This window comes from Charadrius vociferus, unplaced genomic scaffold (assembly GCF_000708025.1).
Source record: "Charadrius vociferus isolate BGI_N301 unplaced genomic scaffold, ASM70802v2 scaffold325, whole genome shotgun sequence".
NCBI lineage: Eukaryota > Metazoa > Chordata > Aves > Charadriiformes > Charadriidae > Charadrius > Charadrius vociferus.
This window is the reverse complement of record NW_009648526.1, coordinates 1397929-1416887: the sequence shown is the minus strand read 5'-3', so window position 1 is coordinate 1416887 and position 18959 is coordinate 1397929. Positions and strand designations below refer to the sequence as shown.

The 18959-nt window shown below is 46.5% G+C and overlaps 1 protein-coding gene across 1 annotated transcript in view; it reads left to right on the top strand.

Annotated features, from left to right (window-relative positions):
• The window catches only part of ONECUT1 (one cut homeobox 1), a 25464-nt gene extending 17296 nt beyond the window's left edge, over window positions 1-8168 (top strand). Inside the window, exon 6 of the mRNA XM_009885767.1 lies at window positions 7876-8168. Within this exon, the coding sequence (XP_009884069.1) occupies window positions 7876-8168 (293 nt within the window). The remainder of the gene's footprint in view (window positions 1-7875) is intronic.
• The last annotated feature ends 10791 nt before the right edge of the window (window positions 8169-18959 follow it).

Genomic DNA, 18959 nt, shown 5'->3' with positions numbered 1-18959 from the left:
AGCGCGCGCCACCCAGGGGCCGGGGGCTGCCTGCAGCGCTGGGGAGGGTGGGGGGAGCAGGGAAGGGCTAACACGGTTAAAATATTGATGTAGTCGCAAAAATCGTTCATTAAGGCAATTTAATCTTTGCTATTAAATGTCCTTTCAATTCATTTGGGGTAATTAAGATGCAGTTAAAGTGATTAAATTCTAATTACTTATGCTAGACAAAGAAATATTTGTCACAGTAATATGGTTAACTAAAGACCCAGCTAAAGAAATTTAACATTTACTTTAAATGATATCGCAGGAAAATCGGGTGCTTTCCCCTGATTGATCCGCTTCGCAACGTATTCTGTAGTGGTGATGTCAGCTCACTCAAGCGGTTACAGATCCATCAACGCTGTAAGTTTGTGTAAACCCCAGAATCCCAAACTGTTGAGTCAGCGCTCCTTAGTCAGATTCACTTTATTATTCCAGTGGCAGCAAATTAAGGTCACTCATTTTAATACAGTGCACAGGAGTGAGATGTTTACCATTCAGTCTCAGCTGAGATCTATATGTTGGCAGGCTGATGTCATTCGGTGAGCTTCCCATATAGCAACATATTTTGATCTCTTTTCATGTTATGAAACAACAAAAGAGGAGTATTGCCTGGGCTTCATGGCAGAGAAATAAGATACAGATCAAACGCCCTCTGAGTAGATGGATACACCTGCACGCTAAATAGGAGAGAATACAAATCGCCAGAGAGACAAGTGCAAAATGCTGAACAATGCCAGGAGTAATAAGAAATAATTTAGTGTGGGTTCAGACATCTCAGCATAGCCCATACTCTCTTCAATTGAAAGGGAAAAGTTTTGGGGAGCAACCAATGGACTGTGTGACCCACGTAGCCTTTCACCACTGACACGTGAATGGCTTTATCCTACGGTGGGTTGAAGCTTTTTGGGAATGCCCTTTGCAGCATCAATGCTGTCCGCTGCTACAGTGGGAGCACACGGCCACGAGATGCCCTGACATGCAGAGGCTCTGCCTCATGCAGCACCTTTCCGGAGGGATCCCACCTCCCAGGTGCCTTCGAAGGCCCCAGGGCAGTGACAGGTGGGATGGGGCAGTGCAGGGGACCACCAAGTGTCCATGTATCAGAGTCAATGGCACACAGCACCTGCGGTTACTCATCCAAGCCAAACAGATTTGCTTGCTTTTAGTTCATGTAGTGAAGTCTGCGCTCGGCTAACATGTGTCTTATAGGCCCCTTAGCTTCTTCTCATATTCCCCTAAACAGGAAGTTTTTGATAATTAGGAAAGATCTGTCATCTGTGTGTCTCTCTGCACGCTCCAGAGGTGTTATTCACATGATAAGGATGGAGCTTATCACACTTTATTATATATTATCATCACCATGTATTTACCATAAACTTTTGGCTACTTGCTTCCACTGAGCTGTTGGAGCCAGAGTGATTAGGACTATCTCTGACAGCCAAAGTCCTTAAGCAGTTTCAACCTCCTATGGAAATCCTGCTGCTGTTTCCACCCAAAGGTAGAGCCTCCTTCAGAAGAATAGCCTCCAGGATATTCTCTAGCTTGTACCACCAAAGAGTTTTCACTCTCTAAAAATGTTACTGGATATTTTGTGATGTTTCAAAACTAGAAGCAGATGCTTTAGAAAGAGATTCCCAGGGTCTCAGTGGGCTCAGTTCAGACTGCAACTGAGGCAGATTTCAGCCTTTATACACCTGACACAATAGAGATTAGAAGATACATGTAAGGAGAGAATTCTAAAAGGGTTTTTTACTTCTCTAAGACATGTCCTGTACACTTGAGGTTTGGATAGCTAAAAGACTAGGCTTTGCAAGAGGAGGGGGAAAAGATGATCATCACAAAACTTTTGAGAACTCTCTCAAGTCAGTCTAAAATATGTCTCCTTGTCTCTCCTATGGCCCATGCAGAAATGCAGGGCTTTTGTCAGCACTTTTTGTGAGCTGGGCTGCATCATTTCTTGGGGTTTTCCCACTCATGGGAAGGATGACTGCTCTGAACCCACAGCAACAAAGCTGTTGGCTTGTAAACTCCTCATTGCTTTCTGGGAATCTCGCACTGGAGTCCGAGAGAGAAGCATAAAGCAGTTGTTTTTTCCTCCTACCTGCCTGAGGCAAATACAATGCTCATCAATAGTAAGGATGAGACAGTCCTCAAAACTAAACCAGTCCAGTGAGGGTGGTGGTGAAGACCCCAGAGCTCAGTGCTGAGTTTACCTTCTGATGTGAAGCAAACAGAAAGTGCCTCCTCAGACAAGACAGAGCTGAGCCCACAGTCATGAGAGATCCCCAATCCTCTTTGTTCCCCAAAATGAACATTTCAGCTATGAAATGGGTTCCTACAGACTTTTTGTCTGTAGTGTCGAGCTCAACCTTCCAGCCATGGCGCTAACTGGTCTCAAATAATGAGTCAAATGCGATGGACATTAGCATGGTGTGAACCTGCTCACGGGGAGCTGAACCAAGACCTCTACCTCATCTCATACAGGGCACTCGATGGCCATCAAGTAATAATGGCTTGTGGTTAGCGGTGACCCAGGCCAGAGCTGGAAACGTGACCTGTCACCTCAGGGTGACAGGCCCTGTATCCCATCACTGGTGGCAAGCTCACGGTCTCCTCTCCGTGTGAACCAGGCTCTGAATTCAGCATGGCAGGAGATGTTATCCTGTGTGTGTCTCCCCATTGCTGGTCTGGACCTGCTCTTGATACAGAGGGGAAAAGGGCTCCCTGTAAGTGGAGACCCACTGTGTGCATTGGCTTCCTCCTCCATGGGGTGAGAAGACTCATGCCAAGGCACTGGTGGGACTGTGCACTTCCCTTCCAAGAGGAGCTGTAATGGTCCCTTCCTCCCATTTCAGCCACTTTGTACGGTGAAAAACCCAGTCGTGGCCATTGCATGTGCCTGTCCTGGAGCTATGGGACCTGCTGCTGGCAGCTGGTGAGCAGTGTGACCCTTTGGAGCACATGACCACTGCCTCAGCCTGTCGGTGTGCGTGTAAGGGCACGGTGGCCTCAGTGTCAGGTCTGAAACCTCCTAAATCCACCTTCTTCTTCCTCAGCATCTGCCACTTTCCATCCTGTGTCTGAGAGCGCATGTGTTCAGTGATGGCAACATGGTGGGCCACCAGCTGAGCTATGCTTCTCATAGACAGAGTGGTCCCCTGCCTTCACAACTAGCCACGCAGGGCTTGGGGCAGGGTTTGCCCAAGAAGGATTTTCCATTGTCGTTCCCCCCGATCCGGTGCCGATTTTGCAGAAAAGCAGCCAGCAGAACTTGTGGTGGTATTTTATTATGTGACCAAAACAGTCCAGCAGAAAGCAGGTTTATTGGGAGTATTACCAGTTTCATTCTTTGCTTCTGGTTTTTAGAAAAGACAATTTGTGTTTGCCAGATACAGCTGGGCACATGTGCACGCACCAAGTGCTCCTAAAAATTGATTTATGGTAATCAGTGGGTTTTTTTTCCTGAGGTTTTAAAACGAAATCCACCCTCTAGGGATGAAAGACTAGATCAAGCGTCAGGGTTAACACCTGAGCTTACTGTAATCTTGACTTTTAGACTGACAGAACAGTGTAGTTCACATCACAGGTGGGCCAAATACCCTCTTTGCTGTCTCAACCTAAAGATGCAATTAGTGCGTTTTTATAGGGGACACAATGCTGCTCGCACCTCCAGTGGAGCAGGACTGATCGCGCCGTGCTGCACGCAGCCGGGCACTGCAGGAGAGCGGTGATAGCTGGTGGAGCTGCAGCGGTGAGACCCCACATCTGTACCACCATGCACAGGCACCCGGGCCGCGGTGAGGTCTACAGACCTTACAAGGTTTGGCAAGTTAACTCGGCCAAATCCCTCAGGCGACTTAGAAGGAACAAAGGGAGACAAAAATAGATTGATGGACTGTATCAGGAGAATTGCAAGTGTCAAAAATATCCGTTGCTCAGGGCAGAGGAAGATGGAAGTGACTGGAAGAGGCCAGAGTTCAGCGGTGGATTTATAAGGCTCCTTCTGGCACTGATAATATTACATTGTCATATCTGCACGTGTGTTGCCAGAGCCAGAGTCACTCTTTCTTTATCCTCTGCTTTGCTTTTTTCTTAACTAGACTTTCTTAAGGCTTTTTCAAAAGGCACCAGAGGGAGTGTGGCTCAGCGGGGGCAGCGCAGAGACAAAGAGCAGGCAGCTGTCTGCGGTGGGAGCGCGGGCAGCGTGCGCAGGCAGCGCGGGCGCACGCTGCGTGGGAGAGGTGCGTGCCTCTGGGGAGCACAGCACCCCACAAAGCGCCCGAATTCGGCTTTGGTGCTGTGGGAGAGGGTCCGCTGATGGTGCTCACAGGCAGGGGCATGTGAAGGACAGCAGCGCAAATTACTTTTATTATCTTCTGCTATGTAAAATAAAATCCAGGCGAAGGTGTGTGATAAACAGTTTTGAAGACAGGCTCTGGTGTTTTTCCAGAAAGGGTTTCAGTTGGTGTTTCTGGAGCCTCTGACTTCAGTGGACACCCTTGCCAGCATCAGAGGAGGACCTGGCCCAAGCAGGAGTAGCTGCTTTGAGCGTGACTTGAGCTGAGCGCTGGCTGCTGTCACTGGGCTGGACAGCCCCAGTTTGTCAGCGTGAGCTGGCCGGGCTCTGTGCCTGCGCTGGATAGACTCTCACGTTGGAGCAGATTTTATCCCATGGTGTACATTTGTTCTCTGGCAAGCTGGAAGCTACAATTTATTATTAAAATTGATGGGCTCCAGTGCAGGGAAAACGATCGTAAGGAAACGCTATTACGGTTTTTCATTATCACCATTATTTATTTTTAAGTGCTATTAATATTCCTGAGTCTGGACGAGGCAGATGATGAGAGGTGGTATCCACCCTCGCTGCTCACAACCCGAGGCCTGGCAGTACTGGCTGCAAGGCCTCTTTGAACAGCTAAGCATATTGGAAAGTTTTTGCCGTCAGTCTACCTCTGGCAAATGCTAACGGGAGTAGAGCTGACAAGGAAACAACTTTCGCATTGCCTGAAAACGATCTGAATTTTGAAGGTGTTCCCAGTCTGCCCCAGGCAGAGAAAGGCTCTGCAAGCAACACTGGGCAGAGACAGGGACAGGGTGCCGCTCGGCAGGCACCGGGGCTCCAGGAGGATCCAGAGTCCAAACTGGGCTGGGCTGGGCTGGGCTGCCCTGCTGGGGACGGTGCCTGCCCCAGTGTCACCTCTTGGGGCTGTGCTGTGGCCAACGAGGACTGAACCTGTTGTGCGTGGGTCTTCGTGTCTCAGATAAGGTCCCAAATTGCAAATGAGTCAATATCTCATTCTCTCTGAACCAATACATCGTTAGTCCTTGTTTCAAAGTAGAAGAACTCCAACTTGGATGTGAGAACTGTTGTATTTCATAGGCTAAACCAGAGCCTGTTCCCACAGAGTGCGGACCAAGTCTGCCTTAGGAAATCAACAATCCTGCGTGATAGTTTGTTAAAAAATGAAGTCCACAGTGGTCTGCAGGAGGAAGGGATGGCTCCCAGCTTCTCCAGGGAACACACGGGAACCTCAACACTTGCTTTCCGATGGGCTTGACTGAAATGAAGCTTTACTTGCAAAATACTAAAATTGGCTTATTTGTATCACAGACTGGATAGGATTTATTTTTTCTCCCCAGCAATAAGTGCTTTTTTCTCACCTCTGTGATGTTACTAGCAGTAATTATGCGGTCTCTGATACAACTGAAGTTGAAGAACAAGATACGTTGTAACTATTGGGACATTTTCTAAGGAAATAATTATTCAGGAATATTACATTTCAGGAGATGAGCACAAGCTCAGAAAGACAACGTGTTAAGCAAGTTAGTTTCACTACAGATGGTTGGGTTTTTGTTATTCTCTGATTTCAGTGAACTCAGGTACTAGTTTGTGATTGAAACCCCAGAGGTTTACAGCGCTAATTGAATTAGCTTTGCATCTGTCTGTGACTGTCATTTGTGATGCGATGATTCCCGCCGAAGCATCGCACAGTGCTGACTCGGCTCACGCGAGTTGTGTAGTTAGGGTTTTGTGACAAATGATGATCTGGACAGAGTATCTAGGTGAAAGCTGGAATTTGTGTTGTCTTAGAACAAGGCAGGTGTAAAGCAGCGTGAGCAGAAATGAAGTGGTAGGCATGGCGAACATCACCCGAGTTTGGTTTGTCTCCTTTTCTGCATGAGCCCGTTAGCAGGGGCGGGCAGAGCTGGAAGCGTTATGGAGCTGAGCTTCTGCAGCTGCTTTCACAGGAACTTCTGATCCTCAAACGGTTAGGGGTGTATAAATATTGAGATGCTATTGCTATCTGCTTTGCTGCTCACTCTAATACTTTTCAGTAAGTAACAGGCTATTATTGCAAAAGCTTTTTTAACCCTTGAGTTATGAACGTTACCTGCAGTGGGGATGCAGTATTATTTCAATAGGCACTGATCCCTGCAGTGAATTCAGCCGCTTGACTTCAGTGGGGGCTCGCTTGCATGAGGAAACCTGTTTTTCAGCCCAGAAGCTCCACGGTGTTTTAGAGGTCAGGATGTAACTTCAAAGCACTCTTCAAAGGTTTTCAGATAAAAATAACCGTAGAAGATATGAGTTTGGCATCCCAGTCCATTTGATCGATGTGTCATTGCTTATGAAAGAATGTGTAGTTGGAATATATGTTGTTAGGGAGCTCTTCAAAAGCTTCTCCTGGGAGGGGACTGAGACGCCGGTGTCTTGGTCCCTGCCTGCCTGGGCCAGCAGAAGGTGTCTTTGCATCTCCTGAATCTTGCTGTCTGATCTGCGCAGTTGCTGTTTCTCCAAGTACAAAAGGTGGATGGCTATTTTTATACCTCCCTCAAGCAATTAAACCCTCGTGCCAGGGCTGGCTCTCGGTAGCAATAAAAGATGTAGGAAGGACCTTTGTAAAGTAATTTGCTGTTTTCATTCCAGTAACTATGGAATAGGTGGAGGCGCTGCACAAAAGTCCTCATATAATCAGCACTGATCTCCACAGAAATCAGGACTAGACAGGCATAGAGAGAGAACATCCGTATTACCTTCAGAAATACATCTCTAAATCAGCATTAAAGGGAAACAGACAACTTCAGACTCTTGAAAGCAAGACTGAGCAATGTATCCTCCCAAGGAAACCTTTTATCCTAGCAAAATGCTGACAAGATGAGCTGGCAGACAGTCAAAGGCTGGCGGGGGGATCCGGGAGTCACTCTCCCAGCCCCATCGGATCCTGCCTGGCAGGTGATCTGCAAGGCAGATTTCAGATTGCAAGTGCCCTTTAATAATCTAGAGCAAAATGACATTCAGAAAGGGAAAGAAGGGGTGATAGATGAAATAAGGTGAAATTCTATGAGGAAGATTTACTATACCATTGTTCTTCATGTCAAAACATGGTTTATTTTGTTCAGAATACATAATCATCTGGCCTGTAAGGCTCTAGTAGCATCCTTGTTTCTCCCAGTTCCTTATTTTTCAGCCAATGGAAAACTGCAGAAATGGATTGACAACAAATAATGAAGGTAAAAAGGAGGGCAAGGTTGACTTTAGACCTCAGTAAATTTCCACTCTACCTTGTAGGGATATTACATAGTTAAATTCCCAGCACTAATGGATGTTATCAAAATGTAAGGTCTCAATAGTAGCATTTGCTGAGTTTTAACAGAGAATGACAAAGGTGTTTTCTAACTTCTATTCCTTATATTTTTTGTAGCTTATAATAAGTTAGAAAATGAAGCGTCACACATGCTCTCCAGATTTGGAGGCTGACATGAACGGTCCTTTTTCCCTCGTTTGTCCTGTACTGCGTGCCCGCGCGCTCCTCTGCCAGCCCTCTCTAACCGTCCTCCCTTTTCTTGCAGCGTGCAAGAGGAAAGAACAAGAGCACGGGAAGGATAGAGGGAATACACCCAAAAAGCCTCGGTTGGTCTTCACGGATGTCCAGCGTCGAACTCTACATGCAATATTCAAGGAAAATAAGCGTCCGTCCAAAGAATTACAAATCACCATTTCCCAGCAGCTCGGGTTGGAGCTGAGCACCGTCAGCAACTTTTTCATGAATGCACGGAGGAGGAGTCTGGATAAGTGGCAAGACGAGGGCAGCTCCAATTCAGGCAACTCATCTTCTTCATCAAGCACTTGTACCAAAGCATGAAGGAATAACCACGAACTAAACCTCGGTGGAAAAGCTTTAAAAATAAATAAATAAATAAATAAAGACAGACCAGGACCTCAAGATAGCAGGTTTATACTTAGAACTATTTGAAAAAAATGTTATTTATAAGTCCAAAGAAACCAAAGACTTATTTCACCTGCATTATGACTTTGTTCTAAGACACACACTTTAGTAGGACGACGACTTGCAAAAAAATAGAGAGGAAGAAGAAAGCAAAATGGAGGGGATGAAACGGAGTGCAAAGAGAAGAGAAACAGACCACTGGTCTTACACCTTCGCCCATGATCATCTTCACCGTACTTGGCTGTTTAGTGGTTTGGAGCATAGTGGTTTCTTGTCATTGAACAGACATCTCTTCAGATATGGCTCTTCATTTCCACAGCAATTGCCACGAAGGTGTATAGTGTGTCCGTACTGCGTACACGCCGGTGGTTAGGGACTTAGTCAGGGCTGGTCTTCAGAGAGGGTTGTGCCACGGCACGACCGACAAAGCGTGGAGTCGTCTGAATTCATTTGAACGGTAGTGTGATTTTTGCTGTTTCATGGTTTGAACTTAACCGGTGCAACGCCTGGAAACAAGTTCAAACTAGGCAAAGAAATTTTGAATGGTACCTAAACCAGTGCATTCTCTTTGTTTGTTAAGGAATGTTCAGATTTAAAAAAAGGAAAACTATTCCATCCATAAAAAAAAAATCGACTAGCTACCAAAGAACACATTTAATAATTATATTGCAGGTATTTTATTGCAATGATTTTAATATTCCAAAGCTATTTTTACACAAAATACTATGTAGAGTTATAGGTATAAACTAATCTAACTGTATAACACATAAAACTTGTAATCAAGACTGTTATTTGCAATTAGTACAACCACATTATTGTTTCTTTCCATGATTGGCAAGAAAGAATATCATCTGAGGAGATCGCAGCCCCTCTCAGAGCACAGGTACTGATAATGGGATGCAGCTTCCGTTGAAGTCAGTCAACCTTTCTGTTGCTGACTTCAACAGGAGCAAAACAAAGGGGCTGTTACAGCCATGTGTCCGACGGTGTGGTAACTATCACGCGGGCATCCCCTGATTACTCTCTCGCAGGCTGGTATTGCTGGCAGCCCGTTGAAGAGCGCTCTTTGCAAACCGTGCGCTGTATATAAACGTAGCTCAGCTCTGCCATCTAGCCTGCAAACAGGAGACCTGAGGCATTTTGTATGCAAAAATGAAAAGAACTGCGAAATGTAAAACCACAGAGCTCAGCATCTGATCAATACTCATTGACATTAGTGAGCTTTTTTTTACCTATTGACTTTACTAGGCAAAGGAATAGCAATAGCTTTGAAGGCTCGCAGTCTTTTCCTATTGAAAACAGTGGTACAACATCAGTTAATGTTGGTGGGAAGAGCTCCAACAGGAGCGCTGGTAGTGCTTTTGGCAGGCCGAATCGTGGTGCCTCTGAAGTCAATAGCAAAATTCCCATGACACCGATACAGCCTGATGTTTTGTGGCGTCGTATCTGTGTGTAGCAGGCTGAGCTTTTGTCCTGTGCATTCTTTCTTGCTCATCTATTAATCAGGATAATGCATGAAATAGTTTAAAGTTCGTAGCTGAAAAGCTTTAAATGCTCTGTTGCTAACAGACCCGTAGAAGAGAAATCATCCCATTCCTCCTTCAATAAAATTAAAAAGAAAAGCGTGCAACATCTGCATATTAAATTTTAGCGTAAGGGGAAAATAGACTTTAAAAACCGTACATGTGCCTGTTAGATTTCTAACCGGTGTTTCAAATTACTGTAGTAATTCTGCTAGGTATATTAAATTCCAAAGTAACCCAATATGCAGGTATAGGCCCAATGCAAGGATTAGAAATAGGCAATCTTACTCACACCTTTTTTTTAAAAAAAAAAAGAAAAAAAAAAGAGAAAGGAAAATTCAAGGTAAACTAGAATCCAACCACCATCGATAGCAGCAGATACTGGGTTTTGGGATGAAGCCCACTCAAAATCCTAGCAACACCCAATTTAAGCAACTTTGTAGCACCAGTTATTTCCCAAGAGGACAGGGTCTAGAAAAGGTTCAGGTTATACAGTTAATTTCCAGTAAGTGTTTAGATTACAGCTGAACTCTCTCTTTATTAAAATAAAGTGAAATAAACCCAAGGTTTTTGGCACTGAATATTTCTCCACATTTCCGTATGTTAAACCCACTTTAAGACTGACAAAGCAATTGTCTATGAAAATGTAATCTAATCCGAGTTTTTCGAGTCTCTAGCTTACCTTCAATTTTAGTGAGCTTTCTTTTAAAGTGTTCCATCCCCACAGAGACATAATTGACATGGAAACATTAATAAGATCATGCATAAAGTATCTGATGAATGCAGTCTCATTAGTGTAAGGTTAATAAAGGACAGTGATAACTAACATTTTAGTTTTTTTCCAGCAAAACACTGCTTTGTAATGTACCTATAGTTTAGAAAAGAAAGCCTTATTTATTTAAAACTTGAGAATTTAAAAATGCAGGGAAATTCAAAGTACATTGCCGCATTTTTTAGTATTTCCATTGTATTGTCTTTAGAGACTACTTGCTGAAACCAAAGAGAACTTTCATACCAGCATTAAATTTGCACCCAATATGCAATTTCAGGATCTCTGATACACACACACACACACAAGCCCCTGAATAGGTCTGTGTATATGTACACGCACACGCATTTTTATGGGGTGTATGTATGTATACATGCACACACATATGTCCACACACACTAAAACTGATGCACAAGTTATAGATTTTAAGTATTTTGAGTTTTTTACATGTCTGTTTAAGTATATATAAACCTTTTGGGTTGGGTGTTTGGGTTTTTTTTTATAAGCCATTAGGAACAAAACCACTCTTCCCATAAGCAATATGCGCCTCATACTCTGAATAGGCAAAGAACACACTTTTCTTTAGTTCCTTTCAAAACATGAAGCAAATAACGATGGAACTGCTCATTCTACCTGTAAAGCTATTTTACCTCTGAGCAGACTGCCCGGCCGCACCGACTGAAGCAGGGACAGGTTACCTGGTGCTCCCCGGTGCAGATCATCGCCATCCCTTAGTGGGGCATCCTTAAAAGGGAGCTTCTTTCCAATGCTGCGCTTAACATCCCACAGGAAAGCCTGTCTCTGTCGGATTCGTGTTAGTCTTTCGGTTCACTTCATTCCTGACAAAATGGAAATTAGTTTCAAATTCAAGAAAAGGACCTAAAACAATCTGCCAGGAAGGGTTAGGAGAGGGAGCAGAACCTGAAATAATTTGGGAGCATTGGGAGATGGGGCTCCAGTCCGAGGTGACTCGCGGGCGAGGGGGCGTTAGGAACGCGCATTCGGCTCATAGGCTGCATCCAAACCTGACCGCAGTGACCCACGAGGGGAGGCTGGCCCAGAGGTGAACTGTCCGCATCCATCCCCATTGTAAATGGCATTATTAGCTTTCCAGGAAAAAAAAAAAAAGAAAAAATTAAAAAAAACCCCAACCAAACAAACCACTTCATACCAATCCGTACCACTACGTTAGCCCCTGCGTTGCTTTCCCGGGGCCTCAGCCTCCTCTCCTTACTCAGGTAGAGCAAACCCGGCCGCAGCCAGCCGGCAACGGGGCTTCCGCTTGAGAACTTGCTCCTGCTCCAGCCGCTGCCAGAAGCAAATTCCCAAGCCGCCCGAGTGGCCGGGGGTGCCCCGGTGCCCCAGGGCTGCCCGCGGGCACCGCTCCTCTCCTGAGAGGGATTTCAGGACACGCCGCGGTGGCGGCGGGCGCTGCCCGGGGCGGCTCGGAAACACCGCTGAGCTTATACCAAAGAGTCTTAGGACACCTCTCCTCACCTGAGTTGTAAACCAGACATTTTTACCCCCCAAAACGGTCCTTCTTTCTACTACTCTTCCTCCTATCCTCCTCCTCTTCCTCCTCCTTTGTACATAAGGATGAAAACTATGCATTTAGCAAACAAAGAGAAAGCACTTACCCTTTTCTATCTCGCTGCGTTTGGGTGCATTCAAAGGCCCAGGGGCTAATTTTGAGACTTTGCTTAGCCTCCTGGTTTATTATTGTGGTGTGGTTAGCTTTACAATACATTTGGTAACTATTTGCTAAAGACAAAGAAGCAAAAGGTAAGGAATAGCTACTTCCACGTGTTAAAAAAAAAAGAAAAAAAAAGAAAAAAAAAGTGTGTAAAGATCTACTATTTATAGTGTGAACCAAAGACGCTACCTCACTCGATTTCCATTGGTGATTTTAATCACATTGATGATACCAAAGAATACCAAAGATTTTTCATGCACGGCCTCGGTCTGGAAAGGGAACTCATCCTCCTTCTTACCCCCGTCCCCCCGACCCCCTTCCTCACCTTCACTCAGTGTGTAACCGTGTCTTCATTCTTAATGGTAATGCTAATAACCTTACGAATACTTCTCTTGCTACAACTGCTACTACTGACGATGATAAGGATAATAATAATAATAAAGCTCTAGGCAAACATGTTGCAAACTTTGTAAACTCATAGGACGAGTGCCTTGCTTGAACCAAAGTGTTAAACCGCTGTTGACCTCTTTATCTCTCACCTTATACTCTTTGAATACCTCAGCCTGTTAGAAAGGCCACTAATGAAAAAAGGAATAATTCTTCACCGTGGTGCTTTTTGCCGTGCAACCATGCAATGAAACTTTCTTTGATACCAAAGGAAAATGTTTTTTTCCACTTTCTTGCTGACAAACCAAAGGTTCCCTCTTCTTTCCCCGAAAGCAGCTTGAGTCCCTCAGCCCAGACAGGCCGTGCATCGCTTTTACCAATTCCTCCAAATACCTCATAGTAATAAATCTTTAGGGTTATGTTGTATAGAGAGTCTATGTGATAAGGCAGAACTTACTAGTTTGATAATTGTTAAGGTTACTTAAAAAAAGCTTTATAATTCTTATTTATTTTGTAGGGGTTGTTTTGTTTGTATATTCCTTTTATATCGTTTGGTTTGGGTTTGGGTTTCTTCTTTTTTCCTTTTTTTTGGCAGAACTTCTCTGTTATACTCAAGGAAGATCTTATTCCTGGGAATGTTTCGAAGTGGGTAAAGATCGCCGTTTGCAATGAATGCAAGAAAGGGAAACATGGCTTTGATTTCTTTTGTTTCAACTAGGATGCTTTGTATTTGCTAGTCGATGTTCTTTTCACAGGGTAAAAAAAAGATATTCTCTGCTGTGATAAATGGTTCCTATTTTTTCTCTACAATGTGCTGTGATTTTTAATTTAATTACATTTTGTATACGCTTATTTAATCACTGCTTTAATTTATGACTATGTAGTTTAAAAAAAAAAATTGTATATAGTAGATTCAAAAATGGCCAAAGCTTTATGTTACAATCTTTTCATTCTTGATGCCGAGATGAACTGAAGGAGAGTGCTTCTCTTGACTGCAGGGTGTATCTTCAGCCTTGTCTTGGCATGCACTTCCACCCGTGTTACAAACACTGCCAGGTTATCCCCCCCGGGTCTCCCTTCCCCCCAACTTGTACATGCCAAAATGAGTGTTTCAAGGTAGTACTTTTGTCACTTAGAAAGCAGAAAGGCATTATTAGTGTGTTTTTCCTTTAATTTATTTGTCTTTTTCTAGAAAGGTTGCTTTGTGGGTAAGACCCACACATCCAAAGAATTTAAAAGTCGTTTAATGTTTAAAAGCACTGGCATTTGTGAGAGACTTTGCTGAGTTTTTTGTTTTCCTTCGCCATTCGCACGGGTAGCGCAAGTAGCGGGCGTACGCCTTGGGAGAAAAGCGAACTTGAATTTGGAACCCTTGCTCACGGAAAGGCCTTCGCCAGCCCCCCAGGTACCCGCAGGACTGGTAGGGGATGGCCGAGGGGCGGCTGGCAATGGGACGGTGCGGGCCAGCCCGGCTCGGAGAGCGCTCGAGGGCTTGGGCCACCCGTGGGCCACCGCCGTGTCACTTGCTCTCCAGCCAGGGCCCGCAAGCGGGGACGGGTCGGGGTCCGCGGGGCGCAGCCAAGTCCCCCGGGAGCTGCAGCCGCATTCAGGCTCAGGGACCGCGGCAGAACGGCGGTGGCCCCGCTGCGGGCGAGCCGAGGGGGGGACCGGTGCAGCATCCCTCCCAGGGAACTGGGTGCTGCGCCTGCCCCGTCACCCCCACAGCTCCAGGGAGGAAAAAGCAGTTTTGAGTCGAAAAGCAAAAAAAAAAAAAAGAGTAATGACAATGATAATTCTGCAAAGCTGATGATGGCATCATGGCACAGAAAATAGGATGCCACTCACCTGTATTTTATTTTGCATAAAGAATAGATTCTGTTTCAACTAAATGTTGTGTACTGACATGGGTTGTGATGGCTGTAAATATTTCCTTTCCCCACAGAGTAGCTGAGCTCCAGGTGTACCTTGTTTTCCTTTGGGGGGATAGCGGAAGGGTTGAGGGAGGGAGGGACAAGGGCAGGGTTTGAGCTTTTGGTCCGAAGTTACACTTCCTAGGTACATTTTTATACTTCAAGTATTGAAACGGGGCAATAAAGACGCTCTGAAATGCAGGATCATTAAATGGTCTGTTGGTAAGCATTGGCTAAATGTCTGCTTTTAATGCGTAAACTAATGCCGTGCAATGAGCTACGCTTCACGTGGAGGGGGGAGACAAAGTATTAGTCTACGAATCCAGCAGGAGCCATCGCGCACTGTACAGAACTGTACTTAGGAAGACACAGTTTCTTTTCCTGTTCCCGCAGTTTGATTTTTCACAGTCTGTTCTGCATTTGTTGCATCCTCACTGTGGAACCGCGTTAGTTTTGCAGTCTGAACCGAACAACAGTGTTAAATGAAAATAAACGTTAAAGTATTGTCTTTTACTTGCTTTGGTAGTCGTCTTCATCACCCCCTGCCCGCAGTCCAGTCCCAGCTGAGCCGGAACCTGGGCCCTCCCGGTCCCCCCGTTCCCCCCGGCTCCGCGCCCCGCGCCGCCCCCCACCTTCCCCTTCGCTCCAGCCGCCACCGCGCAGAGAGGGCGCAGAGACAATCACAGGTCCCAGATCCGTAGATGTAGGCAATCTGCCACGAGCGAGAGGGAGTTCTTCCAGAGCAATGAAACAAAACCAAAAAAAGAAAAAAAAAAGGAAAAAAAAAAAAAAAAAAAGGAAAACAAAGCAAAGATTTTGATAAGACAACTTTGCTGTCATTTTTAGTTTGCCCATTAGGAAGCAGTAGTAGTTTATGCGTTGCATCTGCATTTCAGACTAAGTGATTATTGTACCTAATTACGGTTGATTGCTAATATTTCCTCAATCTCTCTCTTAGTCAAGCGCTTCTTCTTCTGTATTTTCGTGTGTAGCGACGACAAGTGTAATGCGCTAGGCATTATTCTGGTTTGGTTATGAGTATCTCCTGTACTGCGTTAAGATTTCCTTAAGTTACTTTTTTTAAGCTTTGCTACTGTTCTCACTTTATGCCGTGCAATATCATCTGCTGTGTTTGCTAAGCAAAAAAAAAAAAAGAAAAAGAAAAAAAAAAAGAAAAAAAAGCAAGTGATGATGTCATCATGCTTTTCAGTGTTACAATGTTTCAGCGTTTATGTAGTCACAAAAATGTAGTAAATAAAAGGTTGGATTTTCCAGCACTTTAAATTTAGACATTTCTTGCCTTCTTTTGTTTCTCCCCGTGCAGCCACAAGGCACCAGGCTGAGCCGAGGGGAGCGGGGGAGCCCCGCGGGCAGTGTCACGGGAGGGAGGGACATCCATGGGGAGGGGGAACATGAAATGGCACCTCGGGCTTCGCGGCACTGTGTCTCCTTCCCGCTGGCTGTGCTGAGGTCTGCAGCCCCCCTCGCCTCCAGCAAACACCGCCACGGTGCCCCTGCGCCCCTGTCCCAGCTCCAGCCATGGTGCTCAGCGGGGTGGGATCCAGGGGACGCGGGGGCTGAGCGTCTGAAAGCCAAACGCAGCTCATACCAGATGCATTTCTCTAATTGAGGGAAAAAACGTTAAGCAAATAAGTGAAGCGAATAATGCTGGTTTCCTTTATATCGTCTCAGGGTATGGATGTCACCAAACTAATTCACAGAGGTGTTTCCTTTTGTGTGATGGAGTCCACCTCAGGCCCGCAGGATCAATATTTAATTGTTTAAAGGGATATTGTATTCCTTTCCTGTCACTGTTGTTAATGCCTCCGCGCTCTGTAATCCCACGGGGTCTTTTCCCGGGGATCTGATCAGAGAGATTACCCATCACTCGGGAGTGGTGGGAGGAGAGTCCCCGGCAGTAAAAGATTCAGCAATGCATCGAACCATTTTCTCTCTATCTCCTAATGAAGTGATGAAGCGTGTGCCACAAAATTTAACAGGGTTTTGTGGCAAATCGGGTTGCGCTGCTGAGAGGAGGATTAAACCTTCATCTTTGTCCCATAAATCACGGCATCAGCTACATTTATTCTGATGGATGGTCTGGAATCTACTGACAATATTTTATCTCTGGAAGCGCCTGCAGCCCATGCCCTGATGTGCAATTTCTTTTTAGTGCTAAGCCGAGGGAGGCACTGAGCACATCCGTTCGGAGGACTCCCCTTGGGCTTTGTATCCCAAGACCATGCCAGAACCCAAAGCATTGTCAGCAACCCACCTCCAGGGCAAGCACAAAGGCAAAGGGGAGATGAGAAGACAGGAATGTCCTCCATCCCCAGGACAGCCCGTGGGATTTGCTCTCCGCAGCATCGTAGTGGCCAGGCCTGGGACAACTTGGCCCTGACTCAGGTCAGTAGCTCCATGGGACGGTGCTGGCCATGGGTGCGGTGCAAAGCGAGGGCTCCAGCGTCCCCTGCCATGTGCAGCACCCTCACCTGGAAGAGAAAAATACCTCCAGGGACACAGCAAAATGCTTTTTTCTAGAAAAAAATAATCTGGAGATGCCCCAGGGGTTGAAACCCATCAGGCAGCTGTGGGGACCCGTCTCCGAAGTTCTTATCCCACGGGCCAGGGGAGGATGACAGGCAGGGTGCAGGCAAAGCCTGCGCAGCTGTGGCAGGTCCCCTCGCTGTGACCTCTCTCCGCACTTCCAGTCCCATCTTTTCCTCTCACGTGAGTAATTTTGGTCAGTAATCTCCCTGACCCCAGGCGATGGAGGGTGGCCCTTGGGATGGGGACAGTGGCTCGCTGCCACTTTGGGCACTGCCCCTGCGCTGCAGGGACAGGCCAGCTGCAGGCAGGGATGGCCCAGGAGCCTGCACAGATTCCCAGTGACTGCATTAAATTAGAGCTTTAGGTTTATACTGGAGTTACATTTATCTCTGCTGTGCGCACCCTTTACCTCAGGGTGCTGAGCGACCCAGCTGCGCTTCCCACAGGTGCCCTACACCCAAACACCAAAATGAACTGCACAAACTTTGTTCTCTGAGCACTAGCAGAAAGCGAGGAGCAGGGACAGCGAGGAGAGCAGTGCAAAACAGGTCCCCAGCACTGGCAGAGAAGTTATTCCTGCCTCTGTTCCATCTAGACCCTCCCAGGGACAAAGACAGCAGTTGCAGCTGGGTGCTGCCTTCACCCACCGCTAAGTGGCATGAGGCCCCTCTGGGTGGCAGTGCGGGCAGCATGGGGGGTGCTGCAGCTGCATCCCATTTGCATGTGATTAACCCAGGCCAATAAAGGCTGCCCGAGCTGGGCCCTGCTCCCTTAGCTGGAGGAGCCGTGCCTGGTAAGGGTGTTTGGGGCAGAACATGGGCTTCTTTGTGCTCAGATTTAAGCTCTTTAGGGCTTTGTGTTCATACGTGCGGGGTGGTGACAGTGGCTCGGGTGCCCTGTGTGGGATGGCGCAGTGCTGATGCCAACTGTATAAATTAACAATAACTGCTAAAAGCCTAAAGTGGGGGCATGGGGAGGGCTCATGAGGCCTGGGAGAGGGATGTAGGGATGCGCTGCCTGCAGGGCTGGGACCCCCAGCAGGGCCCACCTCGATGGCAGGGGCGTTCCCAGCAGGTTCGGAGGGTTGGCTGTGCTGGGCCTGCCCACAGATGGGGACAGCCCTGGGACAAGCCCGGAGCAATTTGTTCCCCATTAGGGTGCTATGAGCACTGCTGGGGTGAAGGGCGGCTGTGAAGTGGGCCGTTATTCTCCCTTGGCTGGGGACAGCAGCGTCACACCCATGCCTCTGGGTGTCGAGTTGTGCACAGGAAAAAGCCCTTTGTAAAAAAGCCGTCTATTCATCAAATAAAATAATTTCCTGCCCAAGGGAGGTGCCCAGAATTTGATTCTCAGTTATGCTTTTGGTACTAATTCTCACTTAAGATAAAAGATGATCGGGAGGGAAAATTTAACCCTCCTTATCAGCTTCATTAGGAAGAACTACTCCAATGCAAAATATAAACATTTCAGGAGAGTGAAATCCACAGTGGCTGCTAATACATAAGCTACATGCAGCTCAGGATATCAGCTGAAAACAGCTGGCAGGAGTAGCGAGGAGTGCTGCAGCTGTGTGCCTGTGCTGTGTGCTCTGCCCTGGGCACCCACCGCTGTCACTGCTGGGCACGCAGGCGGAACTTCGGTCTGATGGAGGGTCGCCACTCTTTTGTTCTTGTGTCTTTATGAACAAAACAACCCAAAACTGAGCAACTGTGTCCCTGGAGCAGCACTGCTTAGCCAAGGTCTGCCCGCACATGTAGGCGGTGCTGCAGGGAAGAGCTGCTGTGATGTGTGTGAAAGGGTTAACGAGCTCTTCCCTGGTAAGGGTGAAAAGGCTTTCGGATATTTGAAAGTGGAAGCTGGATATAAGCCAACGGC